Source organism: Mastigoproctus giganteus, chromosome 11 (genome assembly GCF_048544385.1).
Source record: "Mastigoproctus giganteus isolate SK-2022 chromosome 11, ASM4854438v1, whole genome shotgun sequence".
NCBI classification, from domain to species: Eukaryota; Metazoa; Arthropoda; class Arachnida; order Uropygi; family Thelyphonidae; genus Mastigoproctus; species Mastigoproctus giganteus.
The window spans coordinates 78,959,756-78,987,733 of record NC_143585.1 but is presented as its reverse complement, the minus strand read 5'-3'; the positions used below and the strand labels follow the sequence as shown (position 1 = coordinate 78,987,733).

The 27,978-nt window shown below is 33.8% G+C and overlaps 1 protein-coding gene across 1 annotated transcript; it reads left to right on the top strand.

Moving 5' to 3' along the window:
* Positions 1–27,978, top strand: LOC150078167 (uncharacterized). Its single transcript, XM_090385018.1, has 6 exons — positions 1–107; positions 6,017–6,166; positions 9,709–9,837; positions 16,048–16,153; positions 20,738–20,882; positions 27,462–27,978. Exons 1-6 carry the CDS (start codon positions 95–97, stop codon positions 27,843–27,845), a joined length of 927 nt encoding a protein of 308 aa, XP_090241144.1. The 5' UTR covers positions 1–94; the 3' UTR covers positions 27,846–27,978.

Here is a 27,978-nt window from a genome sequence, read left to right as displayed (position 1 = left end):
AATATTTACAAGTCTAGGAAATGTGGATTATTCACCTTTTACGGAAGGTTCGATTCCATGTTATTGACGTTTCCAATGTGGAAGGATATTTGTGATGATATGCGAAAGTAGGATGATATAGTTTTATTTTTTATATTTTAGAAAACAATCATTTAAATATATTATCCTTTTAAATTAACCCTTTCTATCGTAATAATTATATGAACTTTATATGACGTTTTTCTGCTACAGCAGACAGCATTCTTATTCACCTTATCCTTTTCGAAACAAATTTAAGTGGTAAATACAGGTAATCGCTTGGATAAAAAGCTAAAAAAAAAAATTGCGCGTACACCTGGCTTATGGTCAATATTATGGTATAGATTAGTTAGCCGAAAGCTCTGTTGAAGAAAGGGACTGAGAGGATTGGAAGAGTTTAGGTGTGGCAGTGTTGTTGTAGCATTCACCTTTAGCCGCTTTGATTACAATAACGTGAGTTTTATATACAGTATTCGCTATATACTCGTGTGTGTGAGTGAGAGATAGAGCATATTTGTGGGCATCATAATGAAACGATTTTTTTTTTTTTTTTAAGCGATAAAACAATTGCGCACGGCGAAATAAGAAAGTACTTTTGAACAAAAGATGATAATTTCAAAATGATATTTCTTGTTGATGCTGATTTGTACATCATTGACAGTAGCTAATTATTGCTACTGGAAGTTGAAACTGGAATTCTTATTAGAATCTTTGTGACTTATTAGAATATTTGTGAGATTAAAGGGCTCAAAGAAGGAATTCATTGTTCAGATAGTTTTAATAAAAGTAAATGAACAAATTAAACAGCGGAGAGACTTGCCACTCCAAAATCATTTTAGATTTTACCCTTGCAGTGAATTATTGGCATTGAAGTCTTTTGAGTCTAATAAAGTAGCCATATGATTTCCACAAAGTTTGCTGATAACAGAAAATTAAAAATAATATTGAATTTTAAGAACCTTATCTGGTTATTACAGTCTAAAATGATGTTTCTTTCATACTGAATTTCAGCTCCAGTATACATTATTAAAAAAGTACATATTCTCCTGTATAGCTCAAAAGTTATTTAGATAGGTTGTTTTTCCTTTTTTTGATGAGTTTCATCTGCATAAGGCAGGCAATGCACCAGCGGCTACATGCCATGTATTTTTTGTGGTAGTGGTGTGAACTAAAATTTTGCAACATGCATACCAGTTTATATACTTGATCTCCATCCTACAGGAAATGAATCCTGGCAGTTGGATGATCCCAAACTGTATACCAATCAGTTGTACAAATATGCACAGATGTAATACAATAAAGAATGAAATTTTAAAATAATTATATAATAAAATACAGCAAGCAGTAAAAAAAAAAAAAAAAAAAAAGTGTAATTTAAAATTTGTCAGTTAATTTATAAGAAACCTACATTATTACCAGATTCTCTCAGTGCATACGTAAAGTTTAGGAGAAAAACTGATTACCTTTCAACTGAGAAGCATGTGATTTTAGCTGTTTTTTACTTGAGTTTTAAATATATCAAAGGTAAAAAATAAATAAAAACATCAATAATAGCTTTTATCAACGTAACATCTCTATGAGGATATTTAATGACCAGTTTGTTCTTAAAAGTGTGTCCTGAAATTCACCATACTGAAAATGACTAAGTAACTAGCACAATGGAAGAGCCGACTATATTGTTGATTAACTTGTGCAGAAATAGTTATCCATGATGATGTTATGCATATAACATGTTTCTCTCTGCTGTGGGTGGGGGGGGGGGGGTGACTGTCATTTTGTAGAATGCTGAAGGACACAAGTTACTAAAACATTTTAGCTTCTCTATGTATACTGTTTTTAGGATGTGAAACTGTAACATATGGCAACAACATCATATAGTAAGTAAATTCCTTCTACTCAACAGCTAGATGTATTGACTACAGTGATTGATTTTGCTGACAAGAATAGAGCAGGAAAACAAATTGCTAACACAGCGTTCATTTGCATTGTGAAACTAGGGCAGTGTCATGCAGATGTTTTTGGCTACAGACTCCTTTTGATTTCTCAGTTTACTGGCAGTCCACTAGAATTACAATTTTCCTTTATTATTCTCAATAATAAAGCATTGTGATTGTCATTCAAAAATAAATTAGAAATAGTCCTTATGCAGTACACTTGGTTTGTAATTGCTTATATCTTGACTTCCAGAAATGCAAGAGGGGAAAAAAAAAAAAAAAAAAAAGCTGTGACAACTTACCTCACAGAATTAGTGTGATAGGCAAGCTTGTATACTTTTTTACTGTGGAACTCATTTGTGGCACATGTAATGAGCAAAGTCCACTTTCACAGACCCCCCCCCCATGGACTTTTCCTTATATCCTCTGAAATTCATAGACCACAGTTTGCATGTCACCTAACTAGAGCATGATAATGGAGCATTCAGAGAGAAATTATAGGAGGCATCTAATGGATTCAGCATTTTCAGTGGTCTAAGCAAGAATACTTGGCACACAAATAGTATAAAAATACACCAGGATGTACAATTTTGTTTTGCACAAAACATAATGGGAACATTTGAAGATAATAAAGCACTCAAAACCTACATTGATATTATTATATTTATTTACAGTTTGGAAATATGTATATAATGGTGTCAAACATTTTGTGGTATTTTCTTACCACTTCTTCAGTGACTACAAAGGTGAAGGAGTAACAAAGGGTTATTATTATGGAATTCCTAAATTTTTTTAGTAGAATTAAGTGTTTAGTATTTAGCCTTTGCAGTCACTGAAGAAGTGGTAAGAAAATACCACAAAATGTTTGACCCCATTATGTACATATTTCCAATTCAGAAATAAACATAATACTAACATACATTTTGAGTGCTTTATTACCTTTAAACAACACAATTTACCTACACATCATGTATATAATAGTGTCAAATATTTCATGGTATTTTCTTACCACTTCTTCAGTAACTGCAAAGACAATAACTAAGGGTTATTATTATGGAATTCCTAAAATTTTTTAATAGAATTAAGTTATTAATTATTTAGTCTTTGCAGTCACTGAAGAAGTGGTAAGAAAATACCACAAAACATTTGACCCCCATTATGTACATCTTTCCAGTTTGGATATAAATATAATAATACCAACATAGGTTTTGAGTTATATGCTACATTATGTAAAACTTCTGTTATTAAACTCATTTTAGTTTATTGAATCATTTTTAAAAAATGATAGGGTGATTAATAATCCAGGATTTTTCCATATATTTTTGCCTTTCAAATTTTCTTAGATTTCATATAAAGGAGACACCTGATTGTCTGGAATTGTCAAACATTCTGGGCAATCAGGTAATTGGAGTATGTTTGTATGCATGCTGTGTCACTTTACTATCTGCAAGAAGTGACCATGTGATAATCACTCTGTTGCTTATTTACTGCCTGTTGGCTCCTCTTCCTGAAAGGACTCTACTGTACTGTGCTGTAATTGGGTTACTTCTAGAATGCCAGTGATAGCTCTCTTTCAGAAGGAGTACATGTTTTTAAAATGATGTACCAACCTGCCACAATCTTTGATTATTCAGTTGAGTGTGTAAATCATGATACTTAATAATTAGTGTTTGGTACATAAAAATTTAAACTTTATATATTATATATATTATATATATATTATATATATATATATTAAACTTTAAATTTATATATTTAAAATTTTTTAATCAAAAAATTTAAAAAGTTTGAAGCAAAAGCCAAATAAAAACTCTTAAAAAATGAAAAGATTGATAGGCCCCACTTTCACAGTCCGTATTCATACTGAAAATCAAGAACAAACCAGCTTTTGCCATTTTGCTCTACTTGAGGTTTCTGTCCTTGCCGAGCTTGCCTTAGGACAATTAATGAATAAAAAAAAAATTTTTTTTTGACATTACATACTATATTTACTCATCATACGTATTATGTACAAGACACTGTATATATATTTTTTTCACATAGTATTATTATACTGTATGTACTAGTATTAGGTTACCTTCAACTGAATTTATTATATATGGTTTGTAAAATTTATAATTATTGTAAACAAAAAAAAAAACATGTTTTTCCAAATATTATTTCTATTTTCACAATAGAATTCCTGATAATTGAATTAACTGGTTAATTAAATCGATTTTTCAGTTTCCCAATTTGCTTATAATAATCAGAACCTACACTCATATTTAAAATGATATTGTTAAAAGGTTGTAGTTTCTTGAAGGCTTGTAAAATACAATACTACATAGTAGTTAAGATAATTTGATATACAATATATTATTTCCAATTATAGTTATTATTCTGTATGGTGGCACAGTTGATGGATAGCCGTCCTCCCCCACACCATGTGGAAAAGACCCATGTTCAAGTCCCATCAATGACATTACGAATTTTATGGGCCTTTTTCACAATGTGGCTGAGTTAGGCCACATGTGAGGGGAGCACGGGTGTTTCTCCTGGAAACCCAGGTTTTTCATCAGCAAACACAAAATTGACCTCAAAACACACGCAATCACCTTAGTTGCTGATGCTCCTAAAACCCTACTACTACTCCTGTATGGTAATGATTAGAGTAAAATTTTTTAGTGGAATGAATTTAATAGAATAAAACTTTTTAATACTATTGCACATAAAAGACTGCTCTACAACTTGGAGCAGTGTGATATTAAGGGAAAGTTACTGCTATGGGATGGTTGAGTGGAAGAAGACAGAGTAATTATTAATGGACACTGGTCTTCGTGGACTAATAGTATTAGTGGAGCCCATCAGGGTTCAATGTTGGGCCCATCGATGTTTTCAATATTTATTAATGATATTGATTAAGAATATATCAGGCTTAATGTCTAAGTTTGCAGATGATACAAAGGTTAGCAGAGTGGTTAATGAGAGTAATCAAGATGAGCTACTGCAACAAGATCTAGAAAATTAAGCAGATGGGCTGAAAAATGGCAATTAAAGATTAACATTGGCAAATGAGGCAGCAGTAATCCTAGATTAATATATCAACTGTGGTACTACACTGAACATAGTGGAAAATGAAAAATACCTGGGAATAATTGCGCAGAAGATCTGAAGTTACAATGCAGACAGGCTGCTGTGACAGCTGATGGGATTTTGAAATATATACAGGAATTTTGCTAGCAATGATGAGGAGATGATTATCACATTGTACATGGAAATGGTTAGGCTGCATCTTGAGTAGTACTGTATACAGGTCCAGAGGCCTCATTTTAGGAAGGATGGGATAGGTACAGAGAAGAACAATGAGATTGGTGAGGGGAACAGAAGAGTGGGACTAGCACCTGCGAGGTGACCTGATTGAGGTTGTTAAGGCCTTGAATCAATTGAGCAAGCTCAGTGCTGATGACATTCTTCCTCTTGCTCAGTCTACACACATGATGGGGCATAAATTCAAATTGAGGATGATAGCAGGATAGATGTGCAGAAGTTTGTCTTCAGCTAGCAGGTGGTTGATTTTTGGAACAAACTTCCATCTGTTGTTGTAGAATTGGATAGTTTGAATAAATTCAAAGAAGAGCTAGAGAGACATGGGGGATGGACAGATGATATGGAAAGGGTGGGGGTTTTTTTTTTTTTTTTGGTTTTTTTTTGGCTGGTGCTGTATAAGCTTGCTTTCTTGCATCATTTGCTATTCCAAATACTAATGTGGTAATGGTAATTAGTAAATATTAGTATTCAAATCATAAGAAGAGGAGAGGGAAAGCTTTCTTTTGAAGCTAAATCAGGAGAAGGTACTTGAACTACTTGATGACCATGCTGTGTAAATTGAGCAACCACTAACAATAATATAAAACTAATTATAATTCAATAATATAAATCTCATTAGACAAAAGTAACTTGTTTTGGGCACATTTTCTATTGGAGGAAAGAAATATTTGATTCAGAAGTAGTTATTTGATGCTTAATATTTACGTAATAAATATGTATTTAGATATTTATAATTTTTTTTTATTTTTAATTATCAGTTGGATGGATGGCAGGATGCAAAAATGATTCAGACTGCAGGGATAGAGATCATATGCTTTGTTATAATGAAAGATGTGAGTGTGAAGTTGGATATGTTTATATAGAAAAGACAAAGACAGGGATTAAACCAAATACATGTTATATAAAAGGTATGCATTATTATTAATATTTTTAATGAGTTATTTACTGTGATCAAAATATGTGATGATTATTTAAAAGAAAAGGGTTTCCACTACCCTATCTATTTCAAGAACAGGAAGATATCATTTAACAGTTAATCTCATTGCTATTTTGTAATGATGTTAACTGTTAAATGATATGTTTCTGTTGATATTAGCACTGGTAAAATGCAAATTCCCATCTTGTGGGTGGTGCCTACAAGAAATAATAAATATTAGCAAATTTTAATACAGTGAAACTTTGCTGTTTACATATCCTTGTTTATACTCTGGCACGACCACCAGGTCAGAGGAGTCTGCATTAAATCATGAATACAATCATTCATTATACAGGGGTCCCTGGTATTTGAGTATTGTATAGTAGATTCTTGATTATCTGAGGGCAGATTAACCCAGTCTCTATAGATGGATAACAAAAAAATAAATAAATATATGGAATCCATTATGGGTGCCATTTGTTAACATTTTGTGAGGTTTCTGACTACAAGATCATTGAATTTCTCAGGAATCAAATCTCCATTTCCAATTTTTGCTTTCTGCCTGCTAGCTCACTCTAGTCATATTTCAATACTCCTTCAGGTAATTTTAACATACTTCTCAGAGGGTCCCCCCCCCTCATTTGTGTCCATTATGTATATTAAATTGGAAAAAATTGTTCTTTCTATTTAGCTAAAACTTCAGCCCATCAATAAATATGAAAAGGTACCAACATATCAACTTTATGAGTCTCTACTTGACTATATAGAACAAGGAGATGCTGCTCTTCCTGATAAGACAATGCTTCTAAATTTATTTACTACCTTTTGCAAGATGATAAACCAAGGGAAAGAGTGAACTGCTGCATTATTTTCCTTTATAAAAAATATGTATGTTGTAAATTTTATATTGTCTTCTCATCCTATAATATGCTTTTATAAATATAAATACAGTATGTATATAAATAAATTTTTAGTTTTTTCACATTTACATGTTTTTTTTTTTCATTTTGCAGGTTATTACATCCATCCCAAATAAACAGAAGTTTACTGTACTTTAAAAAATATTCTAAGAGTTTAATGAGCATATTATGTAATAAAATATATAATGTGTAGCCAGTTTACAAAAACATATCCTTGTTTATACTCTGGCACGACCACCAGGTCAGAGGAGTCTGCATTAAATCATGAATACAATCATTCATTATACAGGGGTCCCTGGTATTCGAGTATTCATTATTTGAGTCCTTGCAGTTATGAAGATTTGAAAATTAAAGAATTAAAGGAAGCCCTTGAGAAAATTGACCAAGCAATTGAATATTTTTGTGAGAACTACTCACTTCATGATTGTGCAGCAAAAGTTAAGTGCAAAGGTAAAGACATAACTAAATGCTACTACACCATTTTATCTGAAAAAATGCAGCAAAAAAAACCAAGCAACTGGATTTATTCTTTATTCGTAAAACTGAAAAATAGTGCAACTTCAAAAAACTTAACTTAACCTTACATTGCTCAACATATTATAATAAAAAATTTCTAATAAAATAATTGTCTCATTTTTCAGTTCCTTCAATCCATTTTTTACTATGTGCAAGTACATTAGCATTAGTAGAGGCACATGATGCAAGAAAGCAAGCTTATATAGCATCAGCCAAAGGAAAAAAAAAAAAAAACCTTCCCATTTCACTGATCCATTCATTGCAATATGTATGTCTGCCTTGAATTTATTTAAGCTATCAACAGATGGACATAATACACTTTACGAAAATTTAATACCCATTTTAAGTGGATTTGTTTTAAGTGCTATTTTCTGGAACCAATTATCATTGGATAACGAGAACCTCCTATTTAGCAGTCAAGAGTTTGAACCACAGTCCATCCAAAGAGCATGTGCTACACACTCTCACTCCTGACCACTCAGCTACATTAGGCCTAATTATGTACATGTCATCATCCAAGGGATTGACTGTTCAGTGAGACAGTGTCACAAGCTAACACATTAGGCAGTAGTTTATTTCCACAATAATTTGCTCTGAATGTGAATTTTTGCAAATCTGTTCTGCAGCCATATTTTTTCAGTTTAAATTTGTGACCACTTTTGTCATTAAGAAAGAATAAAGATGCCATCAGCATTTAGTTTATTTAACCCTTTTAAGCTTTCTATGGTTTGATTAGGTCACCATGCAGATACCTAGTTTCTGGAGGATGTAATTTACAGAATCTTTCATAGTAAGCTTAACCTTTTGGGTCCCCAACTAATATTATTGATCTTCTCTGCACCCCTTTCACCATTACCTTTTTAAAATGGGGTTTCCAAATCTGTATGCAGTATTCTAGATGTGGCCTAACCATTGCTTTATACAATGGAATAATCACCTCTTTGTCCCTGCTAAAAAAGTTCCTATATATCTTTGAAAGATGCGCCCCCCCCCCCCCCGTGAGCTGTTCTGGCAGTGTGCATGTACTGCTAAGAGAACTTCATGTTGGGCTGTACACTTATCCCTAGATAAATGTACAAGAGGATTTTGGACAATCTCCATGCAGATGAAACAAATTGCTACATTGAACTCAGCACTCAAGACTGTTCAGCTGAGTGAATTAAAGGTCTCGGTTGAGTCACCTGATGAACACATGGAGATGAAACTAAAAACTTCAATGATGGATTTCTTCTACATTGGTAGGCAATGAATGAGCTTTTAAATGAAGCGCCAAATTCAGAAATATCTTCCAAGGTTATTATAGATGTCGAAACTGATCTTTGGTGCTACAAGGAAGTTCTGAATGAGCAAAAAAAAGGACATTTGTCAAGATTCAGACAAAGTGCAAATTTAAAAATGTCTCATGTGAAGACAGAATAACTTCAGAAAAATATTGCCATACTTGGAAGCACCATAAAAATTTTAGGCACCGTGATGACCTGGCATTCAGGATTTGTTGTGCTCTGCAACCAATCATCAGAAATATGATATAATATATGATAGTGTAAATAAATAGCACAGACATAATGCTATTTATTTACACTTTCATAACATAGCTCACTCCTTCAAAATTAAATTTTCTGATTAAAAATATTCTTCAGTATGCAGTCAGATTTAGAACATATCGACATTTAAATGAGGTGGAATTTTAATTTAATTATTATCATCAACAACTCAGGATCACAACAAAATATATTATTAATGACACTTGAGATGCCACAAGTATCTGTATTCTTTGCCTACATTTTTTGCTAAACAATCATTATAAACATATAGGACAATTTTTAACTTCAATAAAAGTGTTATAGTATCACCGGGAAACAATTATTTTCTTTTTCATTAAAAAAAAAAAAAAAAAAAACCCTCATGCAGCAACTGTTCACTATTCCCAAACTTTCCATATTGAAGTAAGCACAAGTTTGTGTTTGTTTGTTTTTTTATTTCAGAGTGTTTCATAATTTAATAACTACTACCCTGTATAATAAATATAGACTTTCTTGTTTTGAATATTTTTCTTATATGGTTCTTTTTTTTTTTTTCTCTCTCTCCCTTCTTTTAGCTGACTACTTTCGGAATTGCTTAGTTCCAGAGCAGTGTTATAGTATGAATAAAAACACATACTGTAATGGTGGTATCTGTTCATGCAAAATGGGATACTATTATAATGGCAAGGACTGCATTTCAAGAAGTAAGTTATGAAATTATACAAATGTTTTTTTTTTTAAATCCTTGTAATTTAGATAAACAAAAAAATTCCACAATCACAAGAATTAAGGCCATGGCTATACACGAGGCACTTATTACCTCCATCCAGCAGGAATAGAGGAAATCTTATATGCATGGGGATCACTTTAATAAATTCATGGAGATTTCTCATCTTTTTAATTGAGAAATGGAACAGAATAACTCTGCTTAATAATAAGTATTAATTATTGTGCAGAATTTCAGATTGATGTTTATTGTTTCACATATATATTTAGGAGTCATTTTAAGGAAGAAATAGTAGTGTATGTGCTTTATTTATGATTATTAAATAACTGGCAAGAACATTTTTCTGCTGAAAATCACAAGTTACACTTGGGAAGGTTGACAAAGAACTACATTTTGAATCACAAATTTCAAACTAGCATGTGGTCACAAATTCCAAATTAGCACATGGCTAAGTGATTTGAACATAATGAATGTATGCCAGTAAATACAAAAAAATAAATTTTTCCCCAGTCCCATGATAAAGGGACCCTTCTGTGCTTGTGTGGTAAATTTACTCATCCTAACTATAACTGAAATACCACAAGGCTCTACTTGTGGTTACTTCCTGCTTTTTTCCTTCTGTATATAGCTAATCTTCTAGGAGACTGCAAATGCCATTCACAGATTTGCTGATAGCATTCCACACTTTTTTTTCTAAATGATTTTCTCTAAAAAAAAAAAGTTGAAAGTTGCAACCGCTTCAACACAGATATCCAAGTCATTTGCCAAATGGAATCTGATAATTTTATTGATTTCAGTGCTAAAAAAAAAAAAGTTCAGTCCTATCTGATCTTTCACAAAAAAGAATTTTTACTAATAAAGGGCTGAATCTTTAGATAAGATCAGATTTATCTGCTTGAAGTTATGTTAACATCTACCCGTTTCTGTCATGAAGCATATCACAACGACATGTTTTACACATTCAGTAAACAGGCATTTATCTTCAGCTCTCAAAATTGCTTTACATATGAACAGTTATTAATTTTATACAAATGTAGTCATCCTTTGAATACTGTTCATTCTAACATCTGTGGTAGCATACTTTGAATCTCTCTAAAATCCTTCTCTCCATATGAGAGAGAGAGAGAGAGAGAGAGAGAGAGAGAGAGAGAGAGAGAGAGAGAGAGAGAGAGAGAGAGAGAGAGAGAGAGAGAGAGAGAGCAGTTTGACTGGTGTGCTTTTACTGAGCTATAAAACTCAAGCAGTTTTTTTTTCTTTTGTTTTACTATAACTTCAAATTTTTTTTGTGCTTACAATATTCAGAAATTTTAAATTTAGTATCAGTAAATGCTTTAACTTTCAACACATTTACAGTATTAAATTGTTAAATATGCTATGATGGAGTTGAGTCAGTTCTTGTTAAAATTAGTTCTGAATACTGATTATTCATTTTAATTGAATAATTATGTGTGTTGGGGTTTCCCTGTTTGTCATAAGAGTATGCTGGAGTAGGTTTCTTTTTGAGATATTGGTTTTTTTTTTTTCTTCAAAAATTTAAAACTTTTGTAAATAAGTGCTTTTAAATATTAATTTCTTCCAATTTTGACACGATTAACCAGCATTAAAATTATTGTAAAAGAATCAAAACAAGCTCATCACTAATATTTTTAAAAGCAATAATAATATCCTCTGTGTCTATTTATGCATCACTTAATTTTACTTCATGAACTGGTCATTCATTCTAGATCTGAATTCCAGACAATTTCTTCAATTTTTGCTTTTGTAAATCCAATCAGCTAACCAAAGCTAACATTTTTGATCTCCTCTGATTTTGAAAGCTATTTTTGTGCTGTGAGCTCTGAAAACTTTATCTCTTATTAGTTGGGAATACAGATGAGACATTTACTGATATTGAATTTAAATCTGAATAATGTACTTTAAAAATTTCAAGACAATTCATACATAAACTGGCATGCTAGTTGAAATATACTTGAAACAACCTTGAAAAACATAGATCAGTGTATTAGTATTGGCAAATGATGCTAGAGAGTAAGCTTACACAGCATGGGTAAAAAAAAAAATCCCATTTCACCTATCCATCCTCTCCAATAGTATATCTAGTTCTTCCTTGCATTTATCCAAGCTATCCACTTCCACACCATCAGACAAAGGTTTGTTCTAGCAGTCAACCTCCCATTGGCTGAAGGCGAACTTCAGCACATCTGTTCTGCAACCGTCCTTCCTCAATTTGAATTTATGACCCTCTTGTGTGTATAGTCTGAGCAAGAGGAAGAATATCATCAGCACTCAGCTTGCTAAATCCATTCAAAGCCTTAAACACCTCAGTCAGATCTGAACCCTTCACAAGTACCTAATCTCCAGACACTGCAATTTGCAAAACTGAAGCCTTTCTTGGTAAGAGCTCCCCTTTGCTCCACTCACCAATCTTGTTGCCCTTCTTTGTACTCATTCCAGCAGCTCTACATCCTTCCTAAAATGTGAGGCCTTGAGACCTGTAGGCAGTACTCAAGGTGCAGCCTGACCATTGCCTTATACAATGGGATAATGACCTCCTTATCCCTGCTAGAAAAATTTATATATATCATTAATAAAACCCCATCAGCTGTCCTGGCAGCCTGTATGCACTGCACAGAGAACATGTCTGACTGCACAGTTATCCCCAGGTATTTTTCATTTTCCACTACCCTGAATGTAGCATTTGATATATTACTCTAGGGTTACTGCTTCCCATATACAGTACTTTGCATTTTTAGCGTTAAACTTCAATTGCCATTTCTCACCCCATCTGCCTAACTTTTATAGGTAACGTTGCAGTAGCATATTGTTATTGCTGCCATTAACCACCCTGCCAACCATTTGCAAATTTGGACATTGCACCTAATATGCCTTCATCAGTATCATTAATAAATATAGAAAACAACAATGGGCCCAACATCAAACCCTGGGGACTTCACTAGTTACATTAGTCCACGAAGACCAGTGTCCATTGATTACTGCTCTTTGTGTTCTCTGACTCAACTTTCCCTTTATCCATAGCAGAAACTTGCCCTTAATGCGACACTGCTATAATTTGTACAGTAGTTTTTTATGTGCAACAGTATCAAAAGCTTTCCTTAAATCCAAGTACATGATATTAAAATTATTTTTTGCATCCACTTCCTTGGGGCTACATTTTAGTAGCCAATAGAATTTGTCAGACAAGATTTCCCCTTAAAAACCCCATGCTGTGTCAGAAGTATAACTGCAGTCTTGTCTAGATGATCCTTTAACCAGTAACTCCATTACTTTCCCTGGAACTGAAGTTAAACTAACAGGTCAGTAATTACTCGCGTCACCCCTTTGATCATCTTTGTCAACTGGGGATACATTCACACAACTCCAGTTTGTGGGGTCATTACCCTGAATCCGAGGATGCTCTCATAATTATGGCTGAGGGTTTGCTTACTTTCTTGGCTACCTCACTGAATATTACTGAATAGGTCCCATCCACCCCAGGTGCCTTTCTTGTGTTTAACTTCAACAATTTCTCTTCCACTTTCTTCTGATATTATAAAATCATTTAGCTCCATGTTAGAGCTTAATAAACTTCTGTCATCCCCTTCCCTAAAGAATTCCTCACATGTGAATGTAGATGTAAAATACTCATTCAGTTTGTCAGCAGAAACCTGAGCAAGATCATCAACAGTTGAATCATTGAGATTCGAGTGGACTAATTTGGTTGATCCCGTTCCTTCTAGTGTTTACATAATTAAAGAAGTCTTTTCTGTTTTTCTTTGTATCCTTTGCCAAAGATTTTGTGTAATCTGCCTTAGCTTGCCTAATCTCCTTCGTGACTTGTTTACAGACTAGTTTATATCTACTATAAGCTTCTGTGTCCCCTGATAATATATATGCATCCCATGCATTTTCTTCTCTGCCACAAGTTTCATCAGTTCATCTGACATCCATTTAGGCCTTTACCTTGAAGAGTATTTCTTAGTTGGCACGAAAAGCCTAGTAGCTTCTATGATTAATTCCTTGAATGCTTCCCATTTAGAATTTGCTGATGACATCATCAGTTGGTCCCATTGTATAGAATTTAAAAACTGCCTGAGACCACCATAGTCACCTTTATGAAAGCAAAAACTCTCCCCTTTACCCTTGATGGTGGTTACATCTTTAGGTAAATCACACATCAATACACTGCGATCACTGCCACCTTTTCTTTTACATGTTCTTTTATCTACACCTTTTCCTTGCCACCTGTTCTTTTATCTGCATATTCTTAATGCATGAATAATCACTGCTGTTAATCAGATCAATAGTATTATTCCCTCTTGTGTCCTCTAATCATTCTCTCCAGAACTCACATGAAAAATTTAGATCTATGTACATACTCTTAGAAAGGTTATGCCTAGTCATGGCCTTGGCCTGATTCTACATTGTCTATTTACTAAAAATCTTAGAACCCAGTTATTTAACTGATGTTTTATTCTGTACTGTTTATTTTACAAAAAGCTTAGTCTTAGATTGTTGTTAATAAGCTTTATGAATATAAAGAATTTTTGTGCTTACTTTCTCTGTTAGGTAAATTATTTTATTTAAAAAAAAAAATATATATATATATATATATATATATATATTATTATATAATTCTTTTCATTCATCTTTGCACTTAAGTGTTTTTACTCTGCACATTTACCTGTGAATTATTTTTGAATAATTTATTAAGAAATAAAGAAAAACAACTAAAAAATAAAGATGATCTGTATTACAATGAATAATTGGATAAAGTAGTTTCATAAACATTTTTGGTTAAGACTACCAAAAAAAAAAATGAGAAAAGGCTTAGCAAATCCTCACTTAATGTACACTGATGAGCCAAAACATTATGACCAGCGAGTTGTTATGCAAATCGAAGCAACTGCAGGTGAACTACAGTGCAGGTCAGAACACGGTATAAAAAACACCTGATATAGCTCTGTTAATCAGTGTTACTCTTGTTCTTCAGATGGGAAAGGCAGCAGACATAAGCGAGTTTGACAAAGGCCAAATTGTAATGGCCAGACGACTGGGTCAGGGCATATCCGAAACAGCACTGCTGGTGGGATGCTCATGGTCAGCCGTGGTTAGCACCTACCGAAAGTGGTCCTAGGAGGGGAGCCCACAAACTGCCGGCGAGGTGTTGGACGACCACAGCTTTTTGATGCTCGAGGTGAGTGAAGGCTCTCCCAGATGGTACGTGGCTACAGAAGGGCGACTGTGGTGCAACTCGCGGGTGATGCCACAATGCACAGTACATCGAATCCTGTGAAAATGCTGCATAGCCACAGGCTCCAAGTGCCCATGCCAACTACGGTTCACTGGCGACAGTGCCTACAATGGGCACGTGAGCATCGAAACTGGACCTTGAGTGATTGGAAGAAGGTCATCTGGTCCGATGAATCGCATTTCCTGTTGCACCATGCAAACGGCCAGGTACGCGTGCATCGTTTACCTGGTGAAGTGATGGTGCCTAGATGCACCATGGGACGAAAACAAGTCGGTGGCGGCGGTCTCATGCTTTGGGCGCTGTTCTTCTGGGGTACCCTGGGTCCAGTCATCCATGTGCCAGGCAATCTGATGTCTACCACCTACCTAAACATCGGGGGATGGGGGAAACCCTTGGTGCCATTTGACATTAAACACACTACCATTGCTGACCAGGTACACCCCTTCGTGGCAACGGTCTTCCCCTCTGGTGGTAACATCTTTCAGCGGGATAACGCGGCATGCTGCGCTGCCCGGATTGTTTGAGACTGGTTCGTGGAACATGAGGAATACTTCCAGGTATTGCCCTGGCCTCCAAATTTCCCAGACATCAATTCTATAGAGCATCTGTGGTTTGTGTTGGAACTCTGACCTGCAGCAACTCTGATCTGCAGCATTTCAACCACAGACCTTACAGGAGTTAAAGGATCTGCTGGTTACGTGTTGTTACCAGATACCACAGAACATATTTAGAAATCTTGTAGCGTCCATGCCTCGCCAGATACGAGCTGTTTTGGCTGCACATGGAGGACCAACATCATGTTAGGTAGGTGGTCATAATGTTTTGGCTCATTCAGCGTATATATATTAGCAGTTATATAAGTAGTAACTTTTGTCAGATATGATGATGAATATATGTTATGTGAATACATCAGTGCAGTATGGATTTTATTTGCAGATGGTAGTGAAGCTAAAGCACAAGAAATATATAAAGCTGCTCTGGTAGCAGCAGCTTGTTTTATTGTTGCTATTGTAGGAATTTTTGTGGCATGCATATTGAGAAGGTGAGTAAAAATATGCATAAAAAAGTTACTCATTATAAATAAATTTTTTAATTGTGTTAGGGAAAAAAATTTAAACCTTATCATTTCATTAACTTTAATTAGAAAATTTATCAATATTTATTTGAAACAAGTTGCATGCTTTATATAAATATATAAAATAAGTAAAATAGAGGCAATATGGAAAAAGTGCAGAAAAAAATAGTAAAGAAACAAATAAATAAGGACAGAAGAAGGAAAGTAGAAGGAATGCCTATCTGAAAAATTTTGAAAATATTAAATATAAGGAATATTTTTCATATTTTTATTTTATATATATATATATATATATATATATTTATTTTTTTTTTATTATTATTTCACTGCAACATTTATAATTCATATTTTTTAATATGACAGTGTATAAATAAAAGTTAGCTTTGCAGAATACATTAATATAGCAGGATCTATATCCTTTTAGTGTAGTAAGTTTATAAACATAAGTTTGTATTGGGGAGGGGGAATGTTTTTTTTTCTTTATAATATCATTGCTCTCTTACAAGTAATATCTTTAATCATCATATCATTATTTCAGATAAAGTCCACTTTCCTATTAAAAATATTAGTGATCCATTTGGTTATGGATTAAGGTAAATTATTGCAAAAATGAAGCAACACTGAGGCATTTAATACCAAGGGTATGAAAGATCAATACCATTAGAGAAAAGAACTCTGGTTTTTACCTATTACAAACTTCAGTTTCAGATATATAGCTGTTGTATGTTTGTCAGATTTAGAATGTCTTTGCACTGGAAATAATTGCTCAAATTCAGGAATTTGCAATCTTTTTTTCTTTGCTGCAAAATTCTTGATTAATAATAGTTTTTGCAGCTAGCCCTGTAGTAATAATAGTTTTTTTGCAGTGAATCTATTTTAATAGTTAGTATTAGTAGTTGAAAATGATGCATGAAAGCAAGCTTATAAAACATTGGTCAAAAAAAAAAAAAAAAAAGAAAACCTCCCATTTCACATATCCATCCCCTCCAATAGCTTGTCTAGTTCTTCCTTGAATTTATTCAAACTATCCACTTACACAACAACGGATGAAAGCTTCTTCCAGCCACCCATTGGCTGAAGGTGGCTGGAAGAAGGACAACCATCCTTCCTCGATTTGAATTTATGCTCCCTCAAGTACATAGTCTGAGCAAGAGGAAGAATCCCATCAGCATTGAGTTTGCACAAGCCTGAAACATTTCATTCAGATAATATCACAGGTGCCTAGTCTGCAGACAATGCAATTTGCAGAAACTAAGCCTTTCTTGGTAAGTACTCACAATGTGGCCTGACCATTGCCTTATACAGTGGGATAATCACCTCCTTTTCCCTGCTAGTAAAATTCTTGTTATAACATTGACAAAACCCCATGAGCTATCCTGGCAGCCTGTCTGCATTCCTCAAAGAACTTCATATCTGACTGCACAGTTATATCCCAGGTCCTTTACATTTTTGATTATCCTGAGTACCACTCAGGTTGGTACATTATTCTGGGATTACTGCTATCCATATGCAGTACCTTGCATTTGTTAATGTTAAGCTTCAATTGCCAATTCTCAGCCCATCTGCCTAATTTTTCTTGACTTGTTGCAGTAGCATACCCTGATTACTGTCATTAACCACCCTGCCAACTTTGTATCATCTGCAGACTTAAACATTAAGCCTGATATGTCTTCATCAATATCATTAATAAATATTGGAAACAGCATTTGAAGTGTGGTCACCTTAATTTTATAGAGAGGAATAATGACCACCTTCCCTTTACTTGCAGAATCATATTAAATCATAGATAGAACATTGTGCCCTTCTTGCCACCTGCATACACTGCACATTGAAGTTAATTTCTTTCTGTATCATAATTCCCAAGTCTTTCTAATCCTGAACATCCTTTAATTCCTTCTCTCTAATCTGTTAACAGCTCTTGGATTTCTCTTCCCAAAGTGCAATACTTTGCATTTGGTAGAATTAAACTTTAGCTGCAATTTTTCAGCCCATATTTTTCATATCCTTTTGAAGTAACATGGTCTGGTTTTCAACCTTAACTACCCTCTCAGCATTTAAGTCATCAGCAAACTTTATCAGCTTTCCCTGTATTCACTCATCAGTGTCATTTAGGAAAATAAGAGACAGAGGTCCAAGCACTGATCTCCAAGGAACCTCACTTGCTGTTCCAGTTCGCTCTGAAGAATACCCATTTATGATCACCCCCTGTCTCCTGGCCTTCAAGCAACTCCTAATCCATTGATTGATCTTTCCTGTTATCCCAACCTACTGTAATTTATGCAATAACTTCTTGTAAGCAACTGTATCAAAATCCTTATGGAAATCCAGATACAGTAAACCCCCGCTATTCGCGGGGGTTACGTTCCTGAGAAATGTCGCGAATACCGAGTTATGGATCCCATAGTAATTAAGGGGCTCTGTTCCAAAGTATGAAATATATAAGAAAAACTAGTATAAAATTTTGTCTATGTATGTATTATATGTACCTTCATAATATGACTATGTACATAGACAGTACATAGTGAAATTCAAGCATATGGCATCGAAATGAAAATAAGAAACAATTTAATATTAAATGTAATATTTATGTGAAATTTCAAACAAATCTTTCAAACCAGTGCCTTTGCTAGCAAAAAAACTTATCCCGCCAGTGCTATCACCAGTTTCGCTAAAGTGTTGATAAAGGAGTTTTGCTTTTTCACGAATGATGAGTGAACTTAACGGAATTTTATTTTGAGTTTGGTCTTCTATCCACAGATTTAAAGCTTTTTCCATTTTTACTAATTTAACATCACGAGTTACAGAGCAAATTTTTTAAGCAATTAGCACGTTTTCACGGACACTATGGCGGATTTTTTCTTCCGATTTTTTGATTGATCGTACCGTTGACTTTATGTTTTGCCACTGAGGAGACACTTTCACCATTAGAAATTTTGTCTAATAACTCGATTTTATTCGCTAATGTCATCATCTTCTTTGATATTTTCGCATTTTCCTTGTTATTCATAGCCATATTTTTGTACGGGTTAGAAAGAACTTGTCCACAATAAAGTCACTTTCTTCCGTTAACACACTAGAAAAAAAAGTCTGTTTTACACTGAAAAACGGTAGATTTATCACTTTTGTAAGCATATCAGTTTATAAATTGATAAATTTATTCAATTTATAAGCATATAAATTAAAAGCAAACGACGAAACCTTCCATGACAAGCGCATAACACATACCGAACAAGGATTAGCGAGAAACATCCACGCTCGCAATTTTGTCACCCCTCTCCCCCACCCACTGAGCGCTGTTTTGACCGGGAAAGATAATTTTAGCCATGCCCATGTTTTTTTACGGCGGAAAATATTCACGGCGCTTTAAAATTCACTTTTTTTTAGGTTTCATTTTATATTAAATCGGCAATCGCGAAACCGCGAATAGCGGGGGTTTGCTGTATATAATTTTTTTTCATCCAACTATATAAACTCATAGTAATTTACTCCAGATTTGTCAAGCAAGATCTCTTCACAGAATAGAATGATGATCAGACTCAGACACATTTTGTATAACATTGTTGTTGAGCTGCTTCTGTATTACATCTTTAGCCATAGATTCCAAAATCTTACCAACCACAGAATTCGTACTTTCATACTCACTGGTCTATAATTGGCCATCGCTTCTTCAGCTTCTCCCTTATGGATTGTAGAAGACATTGGCACTTCTCCAGTAAGAGGGAATAATCTCTGATTATTCCCTCTTACCTGCATCCAAACATTAACATTATTAATGTTTGGATGCACCTCACTTGCTACCTTTTTCAGTATAACTGGATGCATATCATTTCCCCCCTGGAGCTAAGCACTCTCTCAGCCTCTGCATCTTTTCAAATAGATACATCTCTGATATCATTATGTCACTTATTTTCCTGATTATATGATTGAAGTTGTATCAGCTAAGCGCAACAAATCTCAAAGATTCATCTTTGAGATCTGCTGCATTTAGCTGGCAAAAGTGAAATATGACTATCTGGCAGAGAAGGAATGAGCGGACAGCAGCTACAACCTATTCTGATTATATAGATAAATAAATATACTTTAAGAAGTATAATCGACCAGTATATATGTGCCATACTATATTTAATAGTACAAAATATCTAACAGGTTAGTGAGTTCGTGCAATGTATTGAAATTATTATACAGCTTTTTTTTTTTTTTTTTTTTTTTTTTTATGCACTTTATTATTAGGAGGCAGGTAAATGCTACATTAGAGTGGTAATTTGGACTCTAAAGCATTATTATTCAGATATAGCTATGTATTTCTGATGCGCTTGCACTATATTTATACGTTGTGTGTGTGTGTGTGTGTTATGGGGGGGGGGGGGGGTTTAGTGGTGCATAAGCTGCCAGGGCTATAGTGTGCCTATGGAAATTAATAAAAATGGTGCATTTTATCCACTAGTTTTATATTTATTTTTATGCATTTTAAAAATTTCATTCTGATATTTCTTCAAGTCCCTGTAAAACCAACGTAACTTGAAGAAAAAAAAATTATTCTATATCTTTTAGGTCTTTCTGTAGGCATGATCAGTCAAGTCGGGGAAACAGGCATAATCATGAAAATGATATTTTTACAATATCAGATGAACTTGGTGCACTTGGAGCAATAGACAAGCCACCTTCATATGAAGATGTTATTCGAAGTGAAAGAAATGTAAAAATCTTTATGTAATTTATATGTGTATATGAATAATATAAATTTATATAAAGTGTGTTAAATAAGAAATGTAATCAAATAATAATCCGGGTTGTTGTTTTCAGATTGAGTTTTTCTTTCAGGCATATTAGCATATGCGTAAAAGTGCTTACTTCACCATGTCTCTCCACATGTAACAACTTGACTCCCACTGGATGAATTTCAGTGAAATTTTTTATATGAATCTTTCTAAAAGATTTGTTGATTCATCTCAAATTTTACAAAATCAGACCAATGAAATTTCACCTCCCCTCATAAAATTTCTTCAAGTTACTGCCTTATATAAATCAAAGTATGTTTCAAATATTTGAATGTTACTTGAAAAATAAAATTAATTTTCAGCATGTTTTCTGTTAGGCATTTGGAAGGTTTTAGGATCAATTCTGATTTGAAAGCCCCGATGGTCCTCACCCCCATGGAAACCTGTATTAGCTTTGGAGTTTGAGAGCTGTCCAAAAGAAGTCAGGAGATTGACACCAAATTTCCAGTACAGGTTTCATTGGTCCCCACAAGAAGTTTTTTTAAATCAGTTACAATTCCACTGCACCCCTGCCCCCTTCACAGAAATATATAAATGTAAGTATGTTTAAGGCATACTTGAGAATAAAAAGTTGGATAGACACTAAATTTTCATCTCTTGTTTTGTTGGTTCCTATGGAGGCTTTAAATCTAGTTTAGATTTTATACCCCTCTTAGTTGTGAGGTATAAAAATGGTACTGCCCATCCTCTTAGTTTTAAGGAATAAGTTATTCAGGACCTTAACTAAGAGGATAGGCAGTCGTACTTCTGGATTTCCAAGGGAAAAATTTTTAATCTCTTCTGTTTCTTTTTCTTTTCTGAAATTTTTCTGCCTCTGACCTATTAGTTTATATGAGTGAAAAATAGACTCTCCTGCTTTTCTTTTTCTGTTCCTTTTTTGTCTTCCCCTCATTCCCTCGCTCATCCACCATTAAAGTACTCCAATGAAATAATCCATGGAAATAAATTAAATCATGGGGTTTCGCTGTTTACCCTTTGAAGACTGTTCTCAAATGCTGCTGTCATGTGTCAGGTTAGCTTACATATGCTAACCAGTGGCAGATTTCCGCACAGGCGCGCGCCTGGGGCCTCTTAAATAGAGGGGGCCTCAAATCTCAGGTCCCAAAAAAAATAAAATTGTTTCATTTTTAATTTTTACACTCATCATTATTACCGTTACTGAATAAAAACTATAATTTAATATGAGAAGTTAGTAAACTCTTATGCGAATATCCCTACATATTATATGAAATATCTATGCGAACTAAGTGAATCTGAAGTAGAATACGTATTATCATTAATGCTTAGTTGTGCAATTTTTTCATTTAAACATTAGTTAAAATGTGCATGAAAGAATTGCGCAACCAAAATGATTAAAACCGCAACACCAAATCTAGAGCACACTGTAATGGTACCGAAAATACTTAGAGGGGGGCCTCAAAATTGAATTGTGCCTGGGGCCTCTCAAGTGCTAAATCCCCCACTGATGCTAACTACTTTACCATTTCATTAGGATGGCTTCATTGGTTATGGCAGATCAGCAGATTTATATTCTGCATACTTGGTTGAACACTATTAAATAAAAGTTTTAATCCGTATTGATGGGAAAGTTTTGTGGCCCCAATTTCTTGGAGATGGATGTCTTTACCTAATTATAGGTTAAAGTTTGCAGTTATTGTTTCAAGTATGTTATGTTTAGTCTAATTTTATTTATTTCTTATATTTTTTTTAGTTTAGTTTGGTGGTTTTCTTTAGACACCTTTTTATAATATGTATTTGATGATCTCTTGTCTAATTTGCAGTTCAGGTTCTGTAGTTTTTATAGTCTAGTCAATTATAATATGGGGTCTATAAGGTAAATATCCTAATGTTGTTTTGCATACATTCTAGTTTATGTGTATAGCACATCTTGAACAAAGAAGCATTTTGCTCCTCGTTGTATCATGTTTAAATCACTGATTAGTATTAGTATTAATAGTAGCAAGAAAGCAAACTTATACTGCATCAACCAAAAAAAAACTAAAAAACCTCCCACTTCACCTGTCTCCTCCCATCCTCCAATAATTTGTCTGGTTCTTGAATTTATTCAGTGTCTACCATCTACAACAAAACAGATGTGCAGAAGTTTGCCTTTAGTTAGTGGAACTACCCACTAACTGAAGGCAAACTTCTGCACATCTCTCCTGCAACCATCCTTCCTCAATTTTATGACCCACATGTCTGAGCAAGAGGAAGGATTCCATTGCCATTGAGTTTACTCAATCCATTCAAAGCCTTAAACAACTTAATCAGAACTCTGTGCAGGTGCCTAGTCTTCAAACACTAATAATTTGTAGAAAACTGAAGCCTTTCCTTGTAAGGGTACACTTTTGTTTCTGTCACTGATCTTTTTATACCCTTCTCTGCACATCATCCTTTCTAACAAATCAACATCCTTCCACAAATAAGACTTACAGACCTGTATACAGAGAGAGAGAGAGACCTCTCTCTCTCTCTCCTGAATCCAATGATGCTCTCATAATTATGGCCAAAGGCCTTCTTACCTCTGACCACATGGGTCCAATTTGCAGAAGATACAGGAGTTAAGGTTGCAATGTTACATTGGCTAATTTATGCAAGTATGATATTCAAAAACAAAAGTAGAGTTTTTTTTTGTTTTTTAAGACTGCTGACTCTTCACTATATATATATATATATATATATATATATATTATGCTTCTTTGTGTATGGACCTTGGCATACTTGTCAACTTTCTGATTTTTTTTTATTTGGCTGATATGCCTTATTTAAGAAACAATTTCTTAAATAAGGGAACAACATGATTAGCTGTCCATGTTCATGATCAGCCATGATCTATTTCCGTTATATTCTACCCAAAATGAAAGAAAGAAAATTACTCTTAAGAGTAACTACAATTTATTACACTGTAATTGTTACCTTTTGTTACCAGCATCATGCTCCAGAACTCCTGCTAGTTCCTTGATCACATGCCCAAATACTCTTAGTGATCAGGGTGTCCATGAAAGTAAGAGATGGGGGAGAGGTTGAGATATGACATCATAAGAGAGAGAGAGTAATTAACCTTAAGTGGTAAATCAGATGCCCAGTAACCTCACCCTACCCTTTTAAAGGTAAGATGAGATCTCTTGTAATTTTATACAATACATTGAAAAAAAAATCTGAGAATTTTTTAAATTTAATTTTAATATAATTTTTATTTAAATTTATATTTATTTAAAATATTTTTTTATGTTTATATTTTTAATTTATATTCTGTTGTTGAATAGATATTAATCCATGTATATCTTTATTTCTCCCCATACTTCTGTTTCTCCATCCTACCTTTAAATGTTGTTATAGTAGAAGGGACTTAAATTTTCATGTTTTGCAATAATCAGGTTTGTAGTAACGAGGTCCCCAAAATCAAAATTTTACCTTTATTATTATTTTTTATTATTATTTTTTTTTTTGGCACATACTATACATTTAAGAATAATAATAAATAATAATAATATCAAAAATAAATTAATAAAATAAAATAATTAAAATAAAAAATAATAAAAACAAAAGCCTTGTCTAACAATACAGTTTTTAAAGATTTTTTTTTATTTGTAAGATAAACTAAGAAAAAAGAAATTAACAGAAATGAAAATATTGTACAGTATATATTTTGATGTATACAATATTTTCGTATCACAGTAAAAGAATTAATCTTAATATAAAAGGAGACATAAAATCCATTAACTTTTAGAAAAATTAATCTAATTTAAAGAAAGAATCCAATGTTGTTTGCACAGTTTTTGTCTTATATGCATTTTTAACTACAGCACAGACATTATAAAATGCAATAGTTATTTCTTTATAAACATTACTGCAGGCCAACACATTCTCTATTATGCTCAATATACATTTTAGGCATCTTTTTTTAAATGGTAGTGTGCATGTGCTTCTTCACTTTCACTGTCGTTGGTAACAAAAACATCATTGTTTTGCTTGGTGCTTAGCAGATCTTCTGTTGTTGTACATGTACCTTCATAAACTCTTCAAATTCGCCAACTAAGTCCATAGCTCCTTCAAATTTCCCCATTCCTCAATGTTGCCATCACATTCGTCTGCTGGACCATGTTTTTCGATGATATTCTCTCCAAAGCCACTCTTTCTGGAGCAGTTAATTATTACACTTGATGCAATACTGTCCCAAGCAATAAAAAGATTATGGATAGAATCCAAGACGTTCCAATTTAGCTGCAAATTGTTCCCTCCCTCCTATGTTGAGAATCAAGTACCTTATCAGGCAAGCTCTATATGCTCCCTTGTGGTTATAAATAATGCCTTGACCCAGTGGCTGCATAAAACTGGTGGGGAAAAAAAAGAAGTAAACTAAACTGCAGCCATTATCACCCACTGCAGAATGGAAGCCTGCTCAACAATTCATGTTGAGAGAAATGGACCATAATCTACTATGCCAGTCCAGTGCGGGTTGGCAGATCGACCGTATTTAGCAGTCAGGGGCTTGAACTCTGGTCTACTCAAAGGCATGTGCTACTGCACTCTTGCTCATGACCATTCGGCTATGGATGGTAATGGGAGGTTAAAAACAACAGCCGTATATTTGTCAACTTAAGTGTCTCAGCAGAATGTGCTGTACAACGATCTAGAATCATCAAAATGTTCCTTTTTTTCTGAAGCCATTCTTCTGTCCACTTTTGATAACCAAGACTGAAAAATTTTGACTGTAAGCCAAGCATCTCTATTGGCCACATAATCACAGAGAAGTTGGTTAACTTTAAAACATCTTGGCTTGGAAAACTTACCAATCACCAGTGGGCATAGTTTTTTATTGCTATTTGAATTGTAGCATAACAGAATAGAGAGTCTTTGTTTACTTAATTTTCCACCATGACAAGACTCTCCTCGAACAGCAAATGTTTTGTTTGGCAGCAAATTATAAAATAAACCTGCCTCATCAAGATTAAAAATATCCTTTGCCTCATATTTTTCAAAAATGGACCATACAGACCATAACCAGTCTGTAGCTTTTTCCTTGTCGACCAATCCAGACTCGCCCACTCTCTTTAAATCTTTGGAGCCAGCCACTGCTGCATTTGAAGTTGCTAATTCCATGTTGTTGAGCCAGATAATTTGCCTTTTCTTGCAAAATTGGACCTGATTTGGCAAATTAGATGCATGCATTTGTTGGTACCACTGAAAATGTTTTGTTTCAAACTCCTTGTATTTTGAACCAGGAATTCGTTTCCTGTTTTTTTTTTTTTTTTTCTTCCTTGCAGCTCCAGTGTCACGCAGTTCTTCAAGTTTTTTTTCAGTATTGTAGATGAAGTAGGTAAAGTGTTATGTTCCTTGCAATGGCCGTTTTGCTAAGTTCAGTCCTGTCAGTTTACGTTTTGTAACCATAACACTAGATGAGATTTAATATACACAAACTTTAAATTAATTTATTTAAAGACACAAGTTCCGAAAAAGACATCAGCTCAGATAAAATTACACAAAAAATATATTGCTGTATATGGTGGCAAAAGATTCTTTGAACTGGTGTAACAATTGCAACTGACATTATTCCCGTGGAGAGCAAGGGAGTGTATGTAAACAACTTAGGAAAACTGTTTTTATTCTTTTGTTAATTTAACATGATGTTTTTCAGAATGCATTTATGTAGTAGCAACCAGAAACTGGTTTTGTTTACACAAAAATTATTTCTAACAAGTCAGTGCCATCCTTCGGGAAGCAGTGAACCGGGTGGCTAGAGGCAATAATCAGACAGCTGTGCTAAGATTTGCATTAAACATACAAAATAACAATATTTATTTCTCATGGGGTGAAAATGAACTTTGTAATACATATTAAACAAATTTTGTAATAAACGAATATATTTACATAGAAAAGCCTATCCTTTCGCAGGGGAATGGTATGTACTTCATATAAATTAGTACTTTGTATAAACCGAGTTTATACAAAGTTTTGTTAACGAGTTTGTATTAACGAGATTTTACTGTATGTACATAGCTTCTTTAACTCTTCTTTTGATAAAATCCCTTTCCCCAATTATTTTAAGAATTTTTACATTAAAAGCTTATGAATGCACCCATACTTTTAATGTAAAATTTTCAAACCAGTCAACAGGGAAAAGGGATTTCATCTGAAGTTAAATAACTTCTCAAATTTGAATAGGTAGAGTTTTAATACCTTCCAATTATTTGGAGGACTTAAATTTTCAAAAGAACTTAAACCAAAGGGTAATAGGTCTGATCCTGAAATGAAAGATGGAGTTACAGAAATACCACTATATCTATCAAAATGTTTCTGCAGCTATGCTACAAGCAGGTTGGTGAAACTGAGATTAATGCCTTTGGCAAGTGTTTATAAATAAATGCTGTTTTCTTATTATATGTCACCTGTTTTCATTTCAAATAGCCGTACTACATATGAGAAAATTTTGTAGGATATTTTAAAAAATATATTAATATGAATATTTTTGCTAATCAAAGTTTATTTTTTTATAGTTCTTTGGTACTCCACCACCACAATATTCTGAAGCAAGAAATCTGCAGTCAGCCCCTTCTCTATGCACAGCAACTTCAAATGCAATTCCAGGCACTTCTAACTTGGTTCTCCAAACTACTGTTAATGAGGATCAGCAAATAGCAGCAGATATTAATTTTTCTCTTTCAACCCCCCACAGCATTTCCAATAGTACAAATGAATTACAACCACAAATGACTTCAAGTGCACTTTCATCATCTTTACCATTCAGTCATGACGTCCCATCAACAGCATATCCATCACCTTCAGTGCCTGATGGAATTAGAGATAGTCCTCCTACAAATGTCTTGCAGAATGAGATTTCCAAAGCATATGATAATGCTTGTTTCATAACTGATGTGTAATATTTGTATAAATTATATGTATAGTACATGTGTTTTTTAGAAAATCTTGGTGGTGCCTGATAGGAAGCACTTTGATGTGATTCATTTCCTGTGATCTTATCCTTGCATTTGATAGATGAATAGATTTTAATTG

Bases quoted from the DNA above. Each gene is read 5' to 3' on its own strand.
- LOC150078167 (XM_090385018.1), top strand. The intron at 6,167-9,708 runs GTATGCATTATT...CCCTTCTTTTAG, and splicing joins AAATACATGTTATATAAAAG to CTGACTACTTTCGGAATTGC. The intron at 20,883-27,461 runs GTAAAAATCTTT...ATTTTTTTATAG, and splicing joins TTATTCGAAGTGAAAGAAAT to TTCTTTGGTACTCCACCACC.